General features: G+C 39.7%; 1 protein-coding gene and 1 pseudogene across 1 annotated transcript in view; both read left to right on the forward strand.

Moving 5' to 3' along the window:
- Positions 1-6,061: 6,061 nt before the first annotated feature.
- Positions 6,062-20,421, forward strand: part of DECR1 (2,4-dienoyl-CoA reductase 1) — a 64,713-nt gene continuing 50,353 nt past the window's right edge. The window contains exons 1-4 of the mRNA XM_027847095.1: positions 6,062-6,205; positions 15,352-15,554; positions 16,728-16,785; positions 17,187-17,273. Coding sequence (XP_027702896.1) covers positions 6,137-6,205; positions 15,352-15,554; positions 16,728-16,785; positions 17,187-17,273 — 417 coding nt within the window. The 5' untranslated portion in view covers positions 6,062-6,136. The remainder of the gene's footprint in view (positions 6,206-15,351; positions 15,555-16,727; positions 16,786-17,186; positions 17,274-20,421) is intronic.
- LOC114046201 lies at positions 18,340-19,783 on the forward strand (annotated as a pseudogene).

The following is a 20,421-nucleotide window of genomic DNA, read 5'->3' on the forward strand; positions in this document are numbered from 1 at the left end:
TTCCCCTTACCTCCCTTCCAAAGCCTCGGCCTTGCCTTTTAATCTTATTATTATTGCCCCTGGCCCTAAAAAGAACCTGGCTTCAGTTTGTCTACTGGTCCCAGGAAAACCTTAAAGTTTTAGAAACTGCCTCATTTCCCTTTGAAAGCTCTCTTTATCTCCCTTTGAAAGCAAACTTCTACTTTTCAGTTCCCTTCATTATCTACTCTCATTGTCTGTTCAATCTCTCAGACCTTCCAAATGGAACTCTCACCTGGACCCTTTTTCTCAACCACCTTCCCCCTTCAACTGGCCTAGAATTGTGGCTACAGCCAATCTCCCTTCCATTGTTTTCTTTCCTGTGGCCCCTGGCCATTTCCCACCCTTAATCCTAGCTAGGTGCCATGAGGTCCAGGACCCAGGAGTTCTGTTCACCCCAGCTTACTAGCCACTCACATCCAGATCTCCTTAGACCCCTCCTCCAGTCACTCCAAACTACTTGGCCACTCCTAGATCCCTCCCACAGTCTTTCTGTACTTAAGATTTAACTTAGCCTGCATTCAAACCCTGGGAATCTCTCAAGCCCAGAGGCTGAGGTTTTCTCATGCCTGCCTATCCTCCGGGGAATCACCTGACCACCTTAGCCCCCAGCCCTTATTCAGCTGCTGAGAATCATTCAAGCCCAGAGGCTGAGACTCTCATGCCCGCTTGTCCTCACTGGAGTCACCTGGCCTATATGTGATTTATCTTTAAGAAACTATTTCTCTGGCTGGAAGAAGATTTGGGTTGAATTCTTTCAGGCAAGCCTGCGTCGTGATCTGGGGGGTCCCAGCACCCTGAAACCTCTACACCTCTTCACTACCATTTATTTCTATATTTTGCTGGTGTAGCCAATCAGAATAAAGCAAGCATTTCCTCTGATTTATTTTTTTTGTTGCTCTTCTGTATAAAAGAAACCTTATAGAAAAACTGAATTTTAGTTGGTGCTCGGAGATATCATCTCTCTCTGTGCAATTTGCATTGCAAGTTAAACATCTCTTGACCAACTACTGTCTCAGTTGTTCTCTCAGGTGTCACAATACTGTCTTTTGGACAACTTTCTGACCTATATAGATTTCTAATGCTAATAAATACAATTTACATATAATGCCCTGAGAAAATTGGTGGCTGAGATATATATCATAAACCTGAGCAAAGAACAAAAATAACAATTATTGATATTTTTATGGTAATTTAAAGTTTGCAAAGAACTTTACACAGATTATTTCATTTAAGCCTTAACCACCCCCTTGGGGTAAGTATCACAGGCAATATTATCTCCAATTCACTTTCCATAAACCTGCTAAAGTAATGATTCCAAAGCATAGTTTTGACCATATCTCTTTCCTAATCAAGATGTTCCCATCTAGTATCTATGAGAAAATTAAAACTCCCATTTGGCTTTTAAATCCCTTCACAACCTGACTCCAGTTTATTTTTTCAGGATTACTGGATATTACTCTCCTTCACACATTCTACATTCCAGCCAAACTGGCCTATTTGCTGTTTCCTTTACAGGACAATCTATCTCCTGTTTCTGTATCTTCACACAGGCTGTTCATTCTCCCCTCCCCACCTCACCCCTTCCCTTCCTTTCCCTCCATGCCTGGAAAATACTCAGTCCTCACCTTTTCTTCATGGATTCCTTGGCTTTCTTTGATACTCACTTGCATCTTCTGCAGGAAAGCTACCCAGATCCACCCAGTTATATATAAATATACAAACACTCTTCTACCAGAAATTACTTGTATCTATTTTGTATTTAATGTCCTGTGTGTATATTGTTTTCTCCCAATAAATGTAAGCTCCTTGAAGGATAGGATTTTTTTGGGGGGGGTTGTCTTTGTATCCCCAGAATCCAACAAGATGCCTGGCATATTATAGATGTTCCCTAGTGCTTGTTGAATGAATGATCAAATAAATGAATGAATGAATATCAGAGTGTAGATTTGAACCCAAATCTTCCAGATTGAAGGGACAACAAAAGAGGAGTGGCCAGCATAAGAGATTATGTTATCTTCAGGTATCATTGACTTCAAGTCCACTAAGTCATAGAGAGTTAATGCTATGTCCTCAACTCTACCTTCTGGATTCCTTGGCTTCCCAGAAAATTCAGCTGAAATCTCATTTCCTTCATGCTAGGGCCTTCCTTATGACATTAGCTCCAATTTACCCTGTATATTTCTCATATGTGCATACTTGAAGGACACTTGAAGAGATTCAATTGGATAATTCTCAATTAGAAAATTAGTGAGTTCAGCATCACTATGTGCCAAGACCCAGATGATACAATGACAAAAAAAGTCCTTCCCTCTGCTCCTCCCCCAATAATGTAGTAGCAAGCTGATGTAGAAAGGAGTATTGTTTTCTACATCATCAGAATTTCTTACAAGTAACCCTCTCCTGCTCCTTTCTAGAGCATCATCTCACATAATTTATTTTAAAGAAAAAGAGGAAAAAAAAACTCTTTGGGTTTGTCAAACATTAAATTACCAAGGTCTTTTACTACTGTGTATTATGTAAGTAATCGATTTCACTGATCCACCAGTCTGTTTCTCAGCAGTACCAGTTTGTTTTCATGATTACAGCTTTGTAATATAGTTTGAAATCTGGAAATTATAGGCTGCTTCCTCCCCGCCCCCACCCCTCCTTTTATTCCCCATTTAGTCCCTCCTTTTGTTCTTCCAGATTAATTTTGTTATTTGTTCTAGCTCTATAAAATAATGCTTTTTCTTTGGAAAATCACTTTCCCTCAAAGGGCATCAAGATTTTAATCTGTAAATTGGGGAGGGGTTGGGAATTAAATGGCATTTTAAAGTCCCTTCTAGTCCCATAGTTCTAAATCTTATGAAGTAATACTGGGCAAAAAAAAAAATCAGTCTTGAAGTGTAGACTAACTAGCTCCCGAAGGGCAAAGGAAAGTGAATATGGGTGAAATCTGGACAAGGGCAAGGTGAGTTCAACTGGGAGTGAAGTGAGCTTGGCTGGCTATCCTCACAAAACGGCAATTTTGGACAGTCAGGACAGCAGGCCCCAGCAGGGAGTCATGACATTTTCTTGGGACTTCTCTCAACCTGGGTCTTTTGTTCTGAGATGCCTTAGAATCAAAGACTCCAAGATATCTCCCTTTTCTGTTATAGTTCAATTCTTTTCCCTTTTTTTTTAGATGTTGCTGGAATACCAAAAGTTATTAATTGGGCATACTCTTTGACCCAGCAAGTCCATTACATATATCTCAAAGTACTGCCTGGAGCCTTCATTTTGTGAAGTTGTCCAGTCCTGTCTGCCTTCATTCCCCTCCCTTTCCTTTTCCTGACTTTCTGGACATGTCTCTTCAGATACACATGGTTATAAATATTGGGTTTACTTGTCAAGCTACAGCAGTAATGTAATTACTTAAAACCAAGATGGAGTTATTTAGGTGTAAAGTTAAATTCTATTTCAATAAATAAAACTGCTGAACAATAAATTAAAATTATATCACTCCTAAACCTATATTTGAACCCCAAATCTGACACATTAACAGCTGCTTGACTCTTAGCTTTTAAGGTCTTCATCTATAAAATGAAAAGATTGAACTAGAATGGCCTCTAAGCCTTTTAAAACTCTCAATCTTGGATCCTAATTGTACTAGTTTTAGAAGCATAGTGTGATATTTAGAATCTTTTTATCACCATCTCTAGTTTGCTAATGATCATTGTATATTTTTTAGTATTTAAAAATATTTAATATGTATTAACTCAAGACAGGGTTCCTCATAAAGTCAGTTGTACCAACTATGTTTTGCACTGTGTACCTGAAGAAACTTTATACCCTAGAACCTGCTGATTAAGCACTAATTATGCCAGGATCACTCCCTTCAGAAATATTGGGGAAGTAGGAGTAAAAAACCTCCATTAAAGTTGTCATCCACACCTCCTATGTGGAAGGCAACTCTGGGTTCTGAGGCCAGGGCAACCCCAGCACAAAATCTGGAAGGTCCTTATAAACAAATTAGAAAGGTTTAAAAAACAGGCTGGGTAATAAGCTGAACTTGCGCCTGCCATCTAAGAATAAAGCTGAGGAGAGGCAGCCTCTTTTAGCGGAGAGAAAGACTATGCTGAAGCTAGGAAGGACTGCTTGAAGTCTCACGTCTGACCCATCCCAGCTCTTTAATCCTGGACAAGCCATTTAACCTCTCAGTGTTTCAGACAATTCTCTAAAATTTTTAAGTTCCGGGGAAGTTGAAAACCTGTAATGCTAAAAGTGGAATCCCAGATCCAGTCTTTTATCGCCTTTCTGATGCATCATTATGTTACTGCTGCATTTACTTATGGTTTTATTTAAATATATACTTCATTACTGTTGAGGTTCAGGGGGTTAGGGGTGCTGGGACCCCAAGATCACCACACACAGGTCCTGCCTAAAAGAATTCTACCCAAGCCTTCTTTCAGCAAAAGACAAGGTTTACTAGAACATCCTCCATATTGGCCAGACTCTTAAGGAATCTGAACATTAGTGAGCTATTGGCTAGATTATAAGAATCTGAGCACCTTAATGGAGACAAGATGAACCTTATACACAGAAAGACTGTAGGTGGGATCTAGGAGGGGCCAAGCAATTTGAGGTGACTGGAGGAGGGGTCTAAGGAAGATCTGGATGGGAGTGGCCAGTAAACTTAGGTGAATAGAACCTAGGACCTGATCCACGTGACTAAGGGAGAATGGAGTTTGACTGTGGGAAGTGGCCTGGAGCCATAGGGAGGTAAGACAATGGAGGGCTAGGCTAAATTAGGGGTAACGGAATTGGGAGATAGGGTTTAGGTGATAACAAAAGGCCATCTGATGGGATTATAGCCTGGGGGGAGGGGAAATCCAGAGTTTTTTCTTTTTGGGGTCCAGATCCCAACCTCATCAATTACCACAAGTAGCTTGGATGGTGAATAAAGAGTGGTAGATTTTAGTTGGGTGTTAAAAGAAAGCCAGGGGAAGCAGTAGGCAGATGAGGAAGGAGGAGAGCATTCCAGGCATGGGAGACAGAGAAAATGCTAAGAGCTGAAAGCTGGAGTGTCTTATTCCAGGAACAAGAGCCAGGAGGCCAGTGGTCACTGGAACACTTGGTGGGCGATAAGGTGTAAGAAGGCTGGAAAGGTAGAGGGGTTGTGAAGGGCTTTGAATGCCAAGCAGGATTTTAGTTTCAATCCTGGAGGCAGCTGGGAGCTTCTGTAGTCATTACTTGTGCTTTAGTTCTTAAAAGCTAAAGCAAAGCCAGAATTAAAAGCAGCAAAGCCTGAACTCGATGTAAAACAGCCATTCGTTCCGTGGTAGTGGCCTGGGTGTCGTACGAAAAGCCAACAAAATGCTCCTCGGATCCCGAGCTTCCTCCAAAAGATGCCTTTCGCCAGTTACTCGCAAGCTCTTCCTCCTGATTTTTGTGGACGTGTTTGTTTGCAACCCCTCCCCGGGGAAGCGTCTTTAGAAGACGCCATTTAGGGCGTGTCCTTCATAAATGTTTATTAAATTGAAAGACTACAGGAGACCTGGCAGGTTTTCTTCAATGCTGATGTCTTGTTACATAGTGGGATGCTGTGGGTAAAGTTCTGGGTCAGGACTAAGAGCAAGTCAGTTCATCTCCAGGGAACTGACCTTCCTACCTTAAAAATTTACAGGATTAATTGACCAGTCAAAGTCAGGTCGCTTCCAGCACTAAAGCTGTAACCGTGTACTTTCTGCAATGTGTACTAACGTTACTTTTGAGGTACACGAGAAGAACTCAGAACCGAGCACCACCAGTAGTTTATCAGTTAATTGTCTAATTAGCACCACGCAAGCAAGTTCAATACAGCCCAATCTTTGTATTTGGCAAACCCCACGTGTCAGGAGAGAGGCACGGATAGAAACGTGCTTCCACCTTCTCCCTTTCCTCGGGGGTGCGACCGTGAAAAGGCAAAACTGGCTGGAAAGTGAGGGGGAAAGAAAAAAACGAGTGACCTGGAGCAGGAGGCAAGAGCTCCGGCCCCGGGGTTTCGGAGCAAAGTCACGCTCCGCCCGGCCCCGCCTCTCCCCTTTTAACCCGCCTCCGGTCGCCCTCGGCCCGCAAACGTGTTTGTCCGTGTTTGTAAGTTTTGTCACCAGAAGTAATGGCGCTGCGGGCGGGGCGTCTGTGGGCGCCTGGAGCCCTTTGGGCTGTCGGCCTCCCTCCTCGGCGGGTAAGGCTGGCCTCTTTGCCCTGGCTGCGCCGGGGACGGGAGGACAGGGCCGGGCTGGCGTCGCCTCTCCGGGCCGCCGCAGCTGTGAGCGGGCCCTGCGGGGCTCGGGGGCCACGGAGGGGCCCGAGGGGCGCGGGGTGCGAGGAGGCTGGGGCGGAGAACGCGGCCATTCTCCTGATCTAGAACTTGAACCTCCTCGCGCCCCCCCCTTCTTCTTCCCTCCCCCTCCCCCCCCACCCCAGACCGCCTCGTCCCCCGGGCTGCGTGTGTTAGCCGGAAAAGGAGAGTCCCTTGTTGAACCTTGTATGCCTCCTGCTCGGTTGGGGGCTTTGGGCTCCCATTTAAAATTAGATCAATTTAAAGGGCCCGAAGTTCCTGTCCTTCCCCCATTCTCTCCAACTCCCCGCCCCCGTACTCTCCCCGGCTCCATTCTGCCCCTCCCCCCACCTCCCCATTCCAAAGGCTCCCAGAACACGGAAAAACTTGAAGCAAACAGAAAAACCTCGAGTGGTGAAGGTGAGGGCTCTCCTGCACCTTTGGGGAATTTGGGCCATTGTCCTAAGTGGGAACTAAAGAATAAGCATTTATTGACTGCTTACTGTTTGCGATGCACATAGCAGCATAATAATTCATTTATACTGGCGATTTCAGTTTACAGAGTACTTACTTTAAAAAAAAAAAACTCGAAGAAACAAAACAAAAACCCCTGTGAGATAGTAAGTTGTATTATTCTCAGATGAAACTGTGACTTCCGAATAGTCTTATATAGAGTGTGCACGAATGAGTGAATAATAGCTCTCTTCTTCCAAAGATCTGTTATTTGTTGCCTTGGTGACCTGGGGCATTAAGGGACTAGCTGTTATCTTAGTCTTCCTGACTCCTGGTTGTGCTGTAAATTGCTCTATTAGAATGTAAGCTCCACGAGGGCATGGGTTGTCTTACTTGTATTTGTACACACAGCACTTGGCATAATGCCTGGAACCTGGTAAGTGCTTAATAAATGCTCGGTCTCGGTCTCTTCCCACCCACCCCTCTCACCTCCCCACTGCTGTTTGAAGAGTTTGGAATTTTTATTTTCTTAAGTAAGATGGATTTTATTTTTTGAACAAGATTTATTCCTGTGTATAGGATGTGTTTATTATTGTTCATCCCTATAAAGACAAAGTTTTGGGAATACAAAGAATTAAGATGATTTGTTTATTAGTTTACTGGTAAAGGACAAAATTATTTGCTGAGTATAGTAGAAAAAAAGTAGCGGAATTGACACACCTACCAGTTGTCAGACCATAGGCAAGTCACCTTAAGCCCTCTCAGCCTCAGTTTCAGTCTCCTTCATGCGCATACTAATTTTTATAGGTACATAGTTAGAGAGCTGCGAGGGACCTAAGAGACCGTTTGGTCAGACTTGTTCGTTTTACTTATGAGAGACTGAGGCCCAGGGCCGTTAAATGAATTACCCAAGATCATACAGTAATAAGCATCAGAGGTGAGATGTAAACCTAGGTCATCTGGTTCCAGAACCAGTGTTCTTTTCGCTGTATTGTTCTGCCTCCCTAATAATAATTTACAAAATGCTTCACACGCATTTTCTCATTTTAGCTTTACAACAACGCTGAGAGGTAGTTGTTGTTATCCTAGGTTTATAGAATATGAAACTGAGTCTGATCCAAAGAGGTTAATGACTTTCCTAAGGTCACCAAGCTAGAGGCATGATACAAATCAAGGGCCGAGGGTGTCCAGGCTCCAAGAACAGTGCTCTCTGACTACACTCAGTCACTACAGTGGTAGGAAGTACATGCTCTTAGGGGGTTAGTTTCTGAAATTAGCATGTAAACTGAAAATCCTTGTCTGGTTAAAAATTAACACTCTTTCTGCAGTACTTTGTCAAGGTAAACAGCCTCTAGAAGGTTAGAGCAACGTCCAAAGCTTTGGGATAGTGATTGGCTCTACTGACTCAGGCCCAAAGCTCCGAGGTATGCAGCTGTTGCCTCTTTGCCTAGTGGGAAACGATTGAGATGTTAGGGGGCAGAGGACAGATTTATGTTTCCCATTTCTGGGCTCCTTAGGTGCCTGAGGTTATTGATTGGAATGAGAGGGGAGGGGAATGTTGGAGGTATGCAATGCAGATTCAACTCAATAAACATTTATGTTCCTACTCTCCTGCCAGGCTTAGTCATAGGCAGGGATTTTTAACCTGAGGTCCGTGAACTTGTCCATTGAAGGGATTCTCTATCAAATGTATTGAAAAGCACTTTTTAAACTTTTCAGTGCCACACAAATATGCTATTATTGCTAACAATTTTCTCTTATTCCCCTCCTACCCCTCTTTCCCCCTCCAAATCCATCAAAAAACATACCACACAAATAGAAATCCAGGGTAGAGCTTTTGGTATAGTAGAAGAGGATTTTCCATTTTTGCTAAGTAATGACAGTCATCAGCCTACACACAAACTCACTGATTCATCATCTTAATGTCATAATTCTGGGGAGGCAGGTTGCAGTCTTTAAGCAAAATTACCATTTCTGTAGAAGTAGTTTATTGTAGGTTGCTTAGCTTATTATGCCTAGGCAAAAATGGGAGAGACAAATAAATTTCTTTCTCAGCAGAAAACTAAAAAAAGTAATAGTCCACTTACACTTTTGCATTACATATTGGCAAATTCATGTCCCAAGTTTTATCGAGTTTTCAGCTTAGTTTTTAAGGTATCAAGGAGCTCATATTTTGCTTGGGGAGGGGGGACATAAAAACGCTTTTATGGGAAAACATGGTAATGGGTTCCAACTTGAAAAAAAAATGGTTTGTTCGATTGATAGCTAACGTATAGAAGTATTAATGTATAAAAGTATTGGACTTCCACCTTCACTAAAGTAATCATAATAACTCATGTTTATATAGTACTTTCCCCACAACAGCCCTATTAGAGGAGAATCTACTTGGTAGATTGTTCAATTATTATTGGCCCCATTTTAAAGGTTAGGAGAAGCTTAACTAGGAAACTGAGTTCAGGAAATCCTGAGGTCTCATCACAGGTCTTATTGGCAATTGGAAGTGGTAGCAGAGTCCACCAGAGGTGGTAATAGTAGCCACAGTAGTTAGAAGATGACCCAGCAGCAACCTGGAAATGAATGTGTCCAGGACAGTGCAGCATCTGGAGACATGCTTAACAGATGATTAGCTTAGCCCAGATGCAGTTGTCCTCAGCAATGAGCCAGGGCAGCCCTGATATCCTCCCCTGTCTTGGCACCTTACAGAGCTAAACAGTGATTTTCACAAGGATCTCCCAATTAGTAATGTCAGACTCAGGATTTGACTTCATATTTGCCAACTCTTGTTTAATCATTCCACTTGGATACAACTGGAATCCAACTCTTCATGACTCCATTTGGGGTTGTCTTGGCAAAGATACTGGAGTGGTTTGCCATTCCCTTCTCCATTCAAACTCCGTACCAGTACTCATTCTGCTATACCATATTCTTTTTTTTTTTCCATGCTTAAGCAAAATTTATTTATTTTTTCACATTCTTTCAAAGATAAATATTATGCAAAACCTGAAGAACTGAATATGTGGAATATTGCACATGCTATAAGACTGGGTTATATGTTGGTTAGTTTTTCTAAACTAACTTTTTTTTAAGTTCCTTTTTTACTCTGTTATAAGGAAAGGCTTGCTGGATAGGGGATGGAGGGAAATGGATATATTTGGAAACAAAATTGATACAAAAATAAAATATTTAAATAAAAATTAAAATTGGCCAAGGAGATTAAATATTCCTTGGAGCAGAACTGTAATAATAAGTTGATATCTTTGGGGTCTGTTTTCAATTCCCACAGAAACATTTGGCCTTTTTTTTTTTTTTTAAACCCCAAGGAGCAAAATTTTAGATGAGAGAGCATAGTAGAGTGGAACAGGTGTTGACTGCAGGGTCAGGAAAGACCTGAGTTGAAGTTCTGCCTCTGGCACTTAGTGGCTGTGTGTGATCATAGGTGAATTAATTTTTTTTTGAATTTCCATTTTCTCTCCTGTACTATGAGGCTAATAATGCCCGTAGAACCAATCACACTGTTGTGTATCACCCAATCTGTAGTTACCCACCTAGTCTTTCACAGTTACAGGTTGGGGATCCCACAGGGCAGCTGATTACTACTCTTTCCTAATTCTATTATATAACCTAGGATGTATAGTGAGATTGCCTCTAGGCCCCCACCAAAAAAAGCTCTCAATTAGCTTTTAGCAAAATTTACTGAGATGGCATAGCCAAAACTATTGGTACATACCATTTCCCCCAAACGAGAGACATGCTCACCTCTTAGACACACAAGATCCCTGGGGACTGTGAACTCATATTTAAAGTATAGTAAATATAATAAGTGTGTGTATATATACATATATATATATAAACAAATACATATTTATATTACATATATACAATGTAAATATATAAATTAAATAAGTATGATAAACATAATAATAAAAGTATAATAAAGTAGTGAAGTATATGTGTTGGGCTACCTCCCAATTCTTGTCCAAGAAGTCCTTTTTTCCCTTTATGTAGTGCTCACGAAGTTCCTTTTAGGATACGGTATTCTGGTGGCTGAGTCATCAGCTGCTGGGCCGTGCCATCCTGCTGCTGCTGGTGCTCTTCTGCACTTCTCAGGCCCCAAGTTGGGGAAAGTTGTTAGTTGCTGTATTGGCTTCTTGCCAAACTCCACTGCAACCAGTTGTCTGCTGCCCTATCTTTCCAGATGTTGCATTGCCCACCGAGTCACTGCTTGGGCATGTCCATCTCCAGACTGCTTCTGGGTTGTATTCCAACTCCTGTGCTACTGCTACTACCTCTATGGATTTTTCTATCAATTTCAGTTGGCACAGGGACCTGTAGAGGGGATTTCAGGATCTCCTCATGTTCACTTAGCACCTTTGGACAAGCCCAAAATCGGTCTACAAACATAAATTAAGAACTTGCTATGTACTAAGCCTTCTGTTGAGGACTGGGGACCAACAAAGAAAGACTAGAACATAGCTCTTGCCCTCAAGGAGTTCACATTTTAATGGAATCAACACCATTAAATTTCTAAGCACATACAGATAGGTTCCTGTTAGTACAAATATTGAATGCCATGAAGTGGTATTATTATTCAGTTTCTTATTGCATATTTCCATTGGTCTGGAAAGTTACCATACTTTACATAATTGTAACTTCTAAGTGCAGTTCCACTTGACTAGATTTATTATTTGCACTATTAAGGACTCAGTTGAGCAAGGTATATGCAGAGTAGATGGAAAGTAGGGAGGAAGAACTGGAAAGACCTCCTGTAAACAGAGTCTCATTCATATCTTATCTCATCAAGTTTATTAAGAATTTATCATGTTGAGCCTCTTGCCATAGAATCAATTTTAAAAGCCTGCTTTTTCCCTTTTTCTTCCTGTCTTAAATGGTTAGTGAATGGCACTAATAGAAAATTGTGACTCTTTGTAAAGGAACTAAATATGTAAATGACTCTAAATACTATGATGAAAACTGAACATTCTTAAGTACTCAGTCTCTGACTTTAGCACCCCCATTTTTTTGAAGTATGCAGATGGATCTACCCAAGAAATGATTTTTGGTGAGAACTACATCCCTAGTTACTATTCACCTTCTCCTTCTACTCTCCACCCTCCATGCAAGTCAAAACCACTCTTTATCTACTAGTGATACCATTCAATCCTTTTTTTTCTCTACCAGATTGATCCTGTGGAGTTCCCGTTTTTTTCATTTAGCAGCTTCTGAATTTCCCCATCATTCTTGTCAAATCAATCTGACGTTTGCTAGGGTTCTGACCCAGATGAGCAAATGCAGTGCTGTACTCACCACACATTGCCTTCCTTACTTTCACATCTTGTCTGTCTTTTCTGCTTACAATCATGTAAGTCTATTAAATGCCAGTGTTTGCTGCAAGGGTGCATCCACGAAGTTTTATCGCATTTAGGCAAGCCGAAGACAACGTTTGTGATGAGAAGGTCATGAGACGTACGAGTCTTCAATAGTAAGTGACCATTGCTGTTACTGTTTCCAACTCCATTCCTTTCAAGGACTCTCTGCCGTGTCTGGTAGTCTGGGCCTAATGTAGCACTGAAGTCACCCAGAATTACAAGCTTGTCCTCTTTTGGCATACTCTCAAGGTCTCTCTTAAGAACTTTGGAATTGATTGTGTGACATGGGAGACACTGGCACAGGACCACCCAGCGTGGCATGCCTTTATCAGAGAAGGTGCTGTGCTCTGTGAGCGGAGCAGAATTGAAGTGGCTCAAAAGAAATGCAAGATACACAAATTTAGAGAAGCCACCCAAAATATTCGTATGGACTATTTGTGCTCTACCTGTGGTAGAACATTCCGAACTCATATTGGTCTGATCAGCCACAGTAGGACACACTGAAACTTGACTCTAACGTAATTATGTCATTTTGATCCTCTTTGAGAACGAAGGCAACAACTGACCAACAAGATTGATCCCTCTGTCACCTCTCCTCTCTCACTTATCTTGAATCTCTCTTTGTTTACTGGCTGCTTTCTTACTGCCTACAAACATGCTCATGTCTCCCCCATCCTCAAAAACCCCACACCTGATCCCTGATAACTATATTTCTCTTTGTTTTCATGGCTGGACTCATCACAAAGGCTGTCTGCATTGGGTGCCTCCAATTCCTTTCCTCTCACTCTCTTAATTCTCTAGTTTGCCTTCTGACCTTATCATTCAATCAAGATTGTTCTCTTCAGGAATTGCTTTGTGTAAAGTGAGCCCCTGCTAGGAGGACGTTGAGTTCCCCTAATTGACTCGAGTTCTAGCATTGGGGCCTAACAGTAGGTAAAGTTCTTGTTCAGGGACCCAGTTTATATCTAAGGAGACGTGTGTGGGCAAACCAGAGGCACTGGGAAAAACAAACCCCTTAATGAGTTCAGATGCTGCAAGTACTATGTAATAACAATGGAGAGCCCTTTAATGGTTATTGGCAAGTGGTAGAGAAGAAGGGGGAGGGAGAGGAAGAAGAAATCTAACACACAACTCAGACATACAAACTAATAGAATAAAACTCACATAAAGGCAGCCCTGCACTGAGGGGCACCGACACAATGGAGCCATTTAGCTGAGAAGGCTTGTGCCCATGGCAATGTCAAGCTCCTGGTAAGGGAAGTATGCTGCAAAGTATCATTCCTAGAGTGGGATACTTAAGCCCTGATTTTGGTGTTGGTCTGGAGCTGGCCGATTTGCATGTCAAAGTTCAGGGCACTGGGAAGGGTGTGTGTGGGGGGTGGGGGTTGAAATACACAGGTACAGAGAGGAAAGGCAAAACTGGTGGTTGGCAAGATTATTATTTTTGGACATCTAGTGGTATTAACCTCAAAAATATCACTTTTCCCATGCCTGGATTCTATAAACTACAGCTTTCCTTATGGGGAGACTGTCATGGTGGTCTCAAGACCACCAGTCCTTATAACACTAATGATTTGTTAATTATCAAATCTAATGGCCTATTTTTTTTTATTAGTCCTTATTCTTTGGTACCTCTCTGCAGCCTTTGATGCTGCCCATCACTTTCTTTTCCTTGATACTCTCTTCTCTTTAGGCTTTCATTCTTCAGGTTCTCCTCCTATCCCTGCTCCTGTTGAGGATACTACCAGTTTGCATAGTGATCTGGGCCCATTCACAGGACTGATGTAGGGAATCCACAAAGTTCCTGGTGGATGGGCTATTCATAGCATATGCAGAAGAGAAGCTAGAGGACTACTGTACTGGATGTCTCATGAGATTTGAGAGACATGCAAATTTATTAAATTTATTAAATCATGATTTAATGATTAAAAGAATTTTGGTGTGCTCTGAAATACAACTTTAGCTAATTATAGCCTACTGGAAATTATAAGGATCTTGTGTTAACCACATACACCATAAGATTTGACAACACAATTCCTTTTTCTAATTAAAACTTTCTGGACTTTTCTTACTTTGAACATAGTAGAACAGTGTTATATATTATGAATTTATTAGCCAGAGGATCAAATAGGGATATACAAATTTATTTATATTATACAACTGTTTGAACATTTATAATCTATATTGATATTACTAATTACCTACTTTTGATTATTTCACTAATGAAGAAAAGGGGCAGCTAGATGGCACAGTGCATGGAGTGTTGGGCCTGGAGTCAGGAAGACTTATCTTCCTGAGTTCAGATCTGGCCTCAGACACCTACTATCTGTGTTATCCTGGGCAAGTCACTTAGCCCGCTTTGCCTCAGTTTCCTCATTTGTAAAATGGAAGAAGGAAATGGCAAGCCACTCCAGTATCTTTGTCAAGAATACCCCAAATGGGGTCACTAAGAGTCACACACGATTGAAATGACTGAACAACAAATGAAGTAAAGATTGAGTTGTTAAATCATATAATTTTAGAGTTGGAAACTTAGAGATTATAGGGTTATAGAATCATAAGTTTGTTATAGAATCATAGAATTTAGAGCTGGAAAGTAATTTAGAGATTATTTAGTCTAGTCTATCCTGTATATTTTACCTAGGGGAACATACTGTGTCTCAGAGAGGTATAATGAATAGAATTGCTAGACTTAGAGTAAGGAAGATGAGTTCAAATCCTGTTCTGCCCCAGGATCTTACTAGATGTATGATCCTAGCCAAGTCACTTAAGACTCTCTGTGTCACAGTTTCCTCGTCGCAAAATGGGAATAATAAGGGTAGTTGTGTGGAGCAAATATAAAGCATTCTATAGACTTTAAAGTGCTATTTAAATGCTAGCTATTATTACTATTATTATTATTATTTATCATCCTGTGACTGAAATCTAGATTGTCTGACTCCCAAGTTATTCAAATCGGTTTTAGTGCCAAATTGTTACAAGGAAAACTAGTTTCTATTCTACAATTTTATTGCGTCATACGACGTTAGAAATAAATAACATTTTACCAAGTCTCTGCAAATACAAAAGATATTTAGGATGAGATTTATATTCATCATAAAACTTTGCTAGCAGAGTTACTTTTAATTTTAAAGGTAAGTAATTTATAATTTTGTGCTTTTCTCATATATAGACATGACTTGTCATTCAATCTTTCTTTTCATTCATCTTTTGTTGTTTTTTCTTTTTAAGTTTTTCAGTTGTGGAACAAAAGGATTATACAAAAGCAATGAGGTGGAACAAGCTAAATTCTTTGAACCTCTTAAAAAAGTGATGTTACCACCTAATAGTTTTCAAGGAAAAGTGGCTTTCATCACAGGTGGAGGTACTGGTCTTGGGAAAGGAATGACCACTGTTCTCTCCAGTCTGGGTGCAACCTGTGTGATAGCAAGTCGGTAAATGACTTACATAAAAACTTTCTTTAATTTAGTAATGAAAATTTGCTTTCTCTGAGGATTGTAATATCAACACATTGTTAATGGATGAGAGGTTAAATAATGTTTTAAATCTTGCCTGATTCCATTAAAATTTAGAATATAGTTAGATTATTTGTATGAAATCACTTTAAAGTAGAATTGTGGGGAGGGTTGATGTGCATGGAATTTGGAATATGTAATAACTCACATTTGTATAGAATTAGGGTTGGCAAAGAGCTTTCCTCAACAGCAATCCAGCACGCATCCTATTTAACAGCCAGGTTAAAAAAAATAGTTCAAATGAAGTAACAAAGTTGCTTTAATTGACTGTCCTAATTTCAGTGGCAGTAATTAATTTTCCTCAAGGAGATAATTAATCTTTTACCCAGGGTAATGTAGATTAGAATACCATTTTCAGTGAGATTGACAGCTTTATTGTAGTAAATTTGTCTTGATAGATGTTGGGGTGGCAGTAATAATAATGAAGGGCAAATGTATACAAGAACATATGTATTTGTTTACTACTGACATGAATAAAATAACAATTATAATACAGTTATTTAGTGTTTTAAGATTTGAGAAGGGTTTCAACGCACAGAAAGATGTTGGAGCTTCAGCTTTTCAGATGGGTTAAATCATCTTTGAGTCTGAAAAATATATATATAAAATCTTATGTCACCCTTGAGGGACGTTAAGACTCAGGAGCTCTACTTGCAACCCTAAGGCTATGAACTGGTTAGTTTCCTCTGCATTAGGCCTATGAACTTTGGTCTAAAGCCTGCTGCTGTGGCTTATTATTGTTTTCCATTAAAGTTCATCTTGAGAATGAGAAAGGTACAAATAAATGATCTTAAGTAACTTATTATGTATCTAGCTATAAGATGCCTTAATAATTGGTTAAAAATGGAAATATTCAACACATTAGCACGTACAGACCAAAAAAAGCACAAAAGGTCTTTAAACTTTCAATTTGACATTTTTAGTGAATTCAGTCAAATTAAGTTGTTTCAATACAGTCATAGTGTTTTCTTTATTCTCTTCCCCATCCTAATAATCTACATTTTTAGAAAAAAATTGTCCAAAAGAAAAGAAAACTTTGTAATATACAAAATTTTTTAGGACTCATGCAGAATATTGCTAATTTGTTTCTAGGAAGATGGATGTTTTGAAAGCTACTGCAGAAGAAATTTCTTCTCAAACAGGAAATAAGGTATTTGCAGAGAAGTATACTCATATTTTGTTTTTATATAAAATCAGATAATAGAAATCTTATTTATTTTAAATAATATTTTAAGCCTTATTGTTTGGTTTTTGGTCCAGTTCTATGATTTATTCAGTGTAGGTAACACCCTCCACTGCAGCAATTCTTGAAGTTATAGCCTTAGAAGGTTGCTTGGGGCAAACTTATAAGGTAACCAAGAAGTTAAGTGACTTGCCCAAAGACACATAGCCAATGTGTCAAAGGCAGGACTTGAGTATAGCCCTTTCCAGTGAGATTGGCCTTCTGTTTACTATACCACTCTCCTTTTCCCTTACTAGTTTAGGATAGTGTCTTGTTATCTAAAACTGAGAAGCTTTCAATTTTTTTCTTTCCTTTTGTGATTTTTCCAGGTGCATGCAATCCAGTGTGATGTGAGGGATCCTGAGATGGTTAAAAATACTGTCTCTGAATTAATCAAAGTAGCAGGACATCCTGACGTAAGTACAAAAGTAGGAATGCACTGTTAGTGCATTAGATGGTGAGTGTGCTCCACAAAGGGACCTTGTGATGTAAAACTTACTCTCTGAAGCTCTGAAAAACTTTGTTTCTGGGGGCCAGCTATGAAATGAGGAGTGATAAAGTGGGAGGCTATCTTACTTGTTATTATGAAGGTCTGAAACCATCCCTGTATTTAATCATCTGTTAGAATTCAACGTTTACTGATTGTTTGTTATAATTATTTCTTTTTTGGACCTAACCATGGTTTCACTGGCATAGGGTACTCCAAAAATAGGCAAATCCCTTTTCTAAGGAAGATTGGTACCTGCTTTGCAGTTTAGAATTTTAGAAGTTTGGCTGGGACAATGAGAAGTTAACAGAATTGTCTAGCACAGCCAATCTGTGCCAAAGGCAGATTTTGAACCTAGGTTTTTCTGACCCTGAGGCTGACTCTTTATCCACTGTGGTACTCTGTCTATAATCATAGTTGACATTTATATAGCACTTTAATATTTGCAAAGCCCTTTCTATAAATTATCACATTTCATCCTTACAGTGGCCCTAAAGGTAGATGCTGTTATTTTCCCCATTTTACAAATGAGGAAAGTGAGGCTTAGAAAAATTTAGTGAACTTTCTATAGTCATACACTTAATAAGCATCTCAAGCAGGATTCAAACAATAATAATAATAATAACTAACATTTATATGGTGCTTATTATATGCTAGGCATTGTGCTAAGTATTTTACAATTATTATCTCATTTGATCCTTGCAATAGCCTTGGGAAATAATAGGTCCTATTATTATCCCCATTTTTACAGATGAGGAAACTGAGGCAAACAGAGGTTAAGTTACTTGTCCAGAGTCATAGAAGTAGATTAGAACCCCAGTCTTTCTGACTCCAGGCCTGTTGCTTTATCTACTTGTGCCACATAGCTGCCCTTCCTAACTGTATGTACAGTGCACTATTTATTCAGCCATGCTCTCATAAAACTATGTACAAAACTATATGCAGGTGATGGCAGTGGGGAAGATTGGCTGTTACATTTTGGAATGATGTCCACAATGAAGTTAGTATTAACACTTCTATTTTCTGGAATTATAACTAGCTGCAGAGGCAATTCTACATATAATGATGCCCAGGTTACTCTTGATATCCTTTGATGGCTTCAAGGGTGACTATCTAAGGAAATATGAATTTCCTTATTTTTGTAATTTTATCAAAGAAGGTGTCTTGGTGGAGCATGTTAAGAACATTTTTATCATAAAACCTTTTCCAAATCACCACAGCATAGTGCCAGGCCTGTATTTAGAAAATCATGGCATTGTGGCTAACTCATTGTATGGTGCAAACACACAAAAAGGTTTTTTCAGCATTTAAAGACAAAGATCCTTTTTGGTGGAATGAAGCAACCCCCGTTTGGGTAATCAATGAGCTCGAGAAAAACAGAACGAGTGCTGCTGCTTTGTGGCCTGGTACTGATGTGGCTACCCACAATACAACTCCTTCCTATTTTATGAATTATAGTCCTTCAGTAACATTTGATGAGAGATTAGGCAATATTACTAAATGACTGAACAGCTCAGCTCCTTTGGTTACTTTCGCAACACTCTATTGGGAAGAACAAGATGCAAGTGGGCACAAATATGGACCTGAAGATAAAGAGCAAATGAGTGCTGTATTGAAAGAAATGGATAATCACATCAGCCACATTGTCCATAAACTCAAGACATTGGGATTGTGGGAAAGCCTTAATGTGATCATTGCAAGTGATCATGGGATGACCCAGTGTTCTAAAGATAAATTGAATGCTTGCATTGAATGCTCAACCTGCACTATAGTAGACACAACCCCAGTTGTTGCAATGATGCCTAAAGGAAATCAAACCTATGTTTTTAAAAAGTTAGAACGTTGCAGTCCTCACATGAAAGTCTATCTTAAAGATGATATTCCACAAAGATTTCATTACCAGCACAATGGACAAATTCAGCCAGTTCTTTTGGTTGCCAGTGAAGGCTGGATGATTGTGCTTAATGAATCATTTAAATGTGACTATGGTTGTGATAATGCTTTGGCAAGCATGCATCCATTCCTGGCTGTCCATGGCCCTGCCTTTCACAGAGGCTACAAGCACAACACAATTAACATTTTAGATATTTATCCTATGATATGTCACATGCTGGGATTAAAACTGCATCCACACAATGGAACCTTCAGTAACACTAAATGTTTATTAGCTGATCAGTGGTGCATAAAGCTCCCAGAAGCTATTATAATAGTAATTGGTGGCCTTCTGGTGTTAACTACTTTGACCTGCCTCATCACTATCATGAAAAACAAACTGTTCTTCATCGGTTTTCCTGACTTCAAATACAAAAAGAAGGTGATGACAACACTTTGGGTAACCTGTACAAAGTTTTTTTGACTGTATTGAAGCAGTCATTTGAGTTAGTCATCACATATAGGAGAATTCTGCTGGATGGTGTATCAGGAAAAGGTATACTTTGAAAGAATTACAAAGAAGTTAGATCAAACATTTTAACAGTTTTTATACATCTTTCACTGTGTTAGCAAATAGAAACTACTTTGACCATAGATAGTTCATTAGACAAGCCAAAAAGTTATCTCTTTTGCTAACTAGAAAAGTCTGCTATACAGAATTATTTATGCCACATTTTATTTTTGCAGCTATTGTACCTCCAAATACCAAAAACTTAGTAAGTATTTAGGTCTCTAGTGAATTTTTATATTTGTAAATGAAACAAAATTCTTCATATAATTCTTGTACATTCTTTTTTCACTGAGGAAAAGAGTTTCTATATTTTTGTATTAACCTTTAATAAGACCTTTCCCCTCAAGTAGTATATACCTATGATGAATTGCTATCCTTGACATAGAGTTAGGAACTAGGGAAACAGATCCAATTTAAGAAGCAATAATTCTTAGGGAAGGTAATGTGAGTTAAATTTTTTGATTGTATTAGATGTTGGAGATACAAAGATGAAAAATGATAGTCATAGAATGATAGATCTGTAGCAGAAGGGGTATCCAAGGTCATCCAGTCCAGTTCTCTCACTTTACATATGAAGAAACTGAGGTCCAAGGTGCTTATGTGATTTGTCTAGGCTTACACCTTTAGTAGTCAC

This window comes from Vombatus ursinus, unplaced genomic scaffold (assembly GCF_900497805.2).
Source record: "Vombatus ursinus unplaced genomic scaffold, bare-nosed wombat genome assembly UNPS02000577.1, whole genome shotgun sequence".
In the NCBI taxonomy this organism is placed as follows: Eukaryota; Metazoa; Chordata; class Mammalia; order Diprotodontia; family Vombatidae; genus Vombatus; species Vombatus ursinus.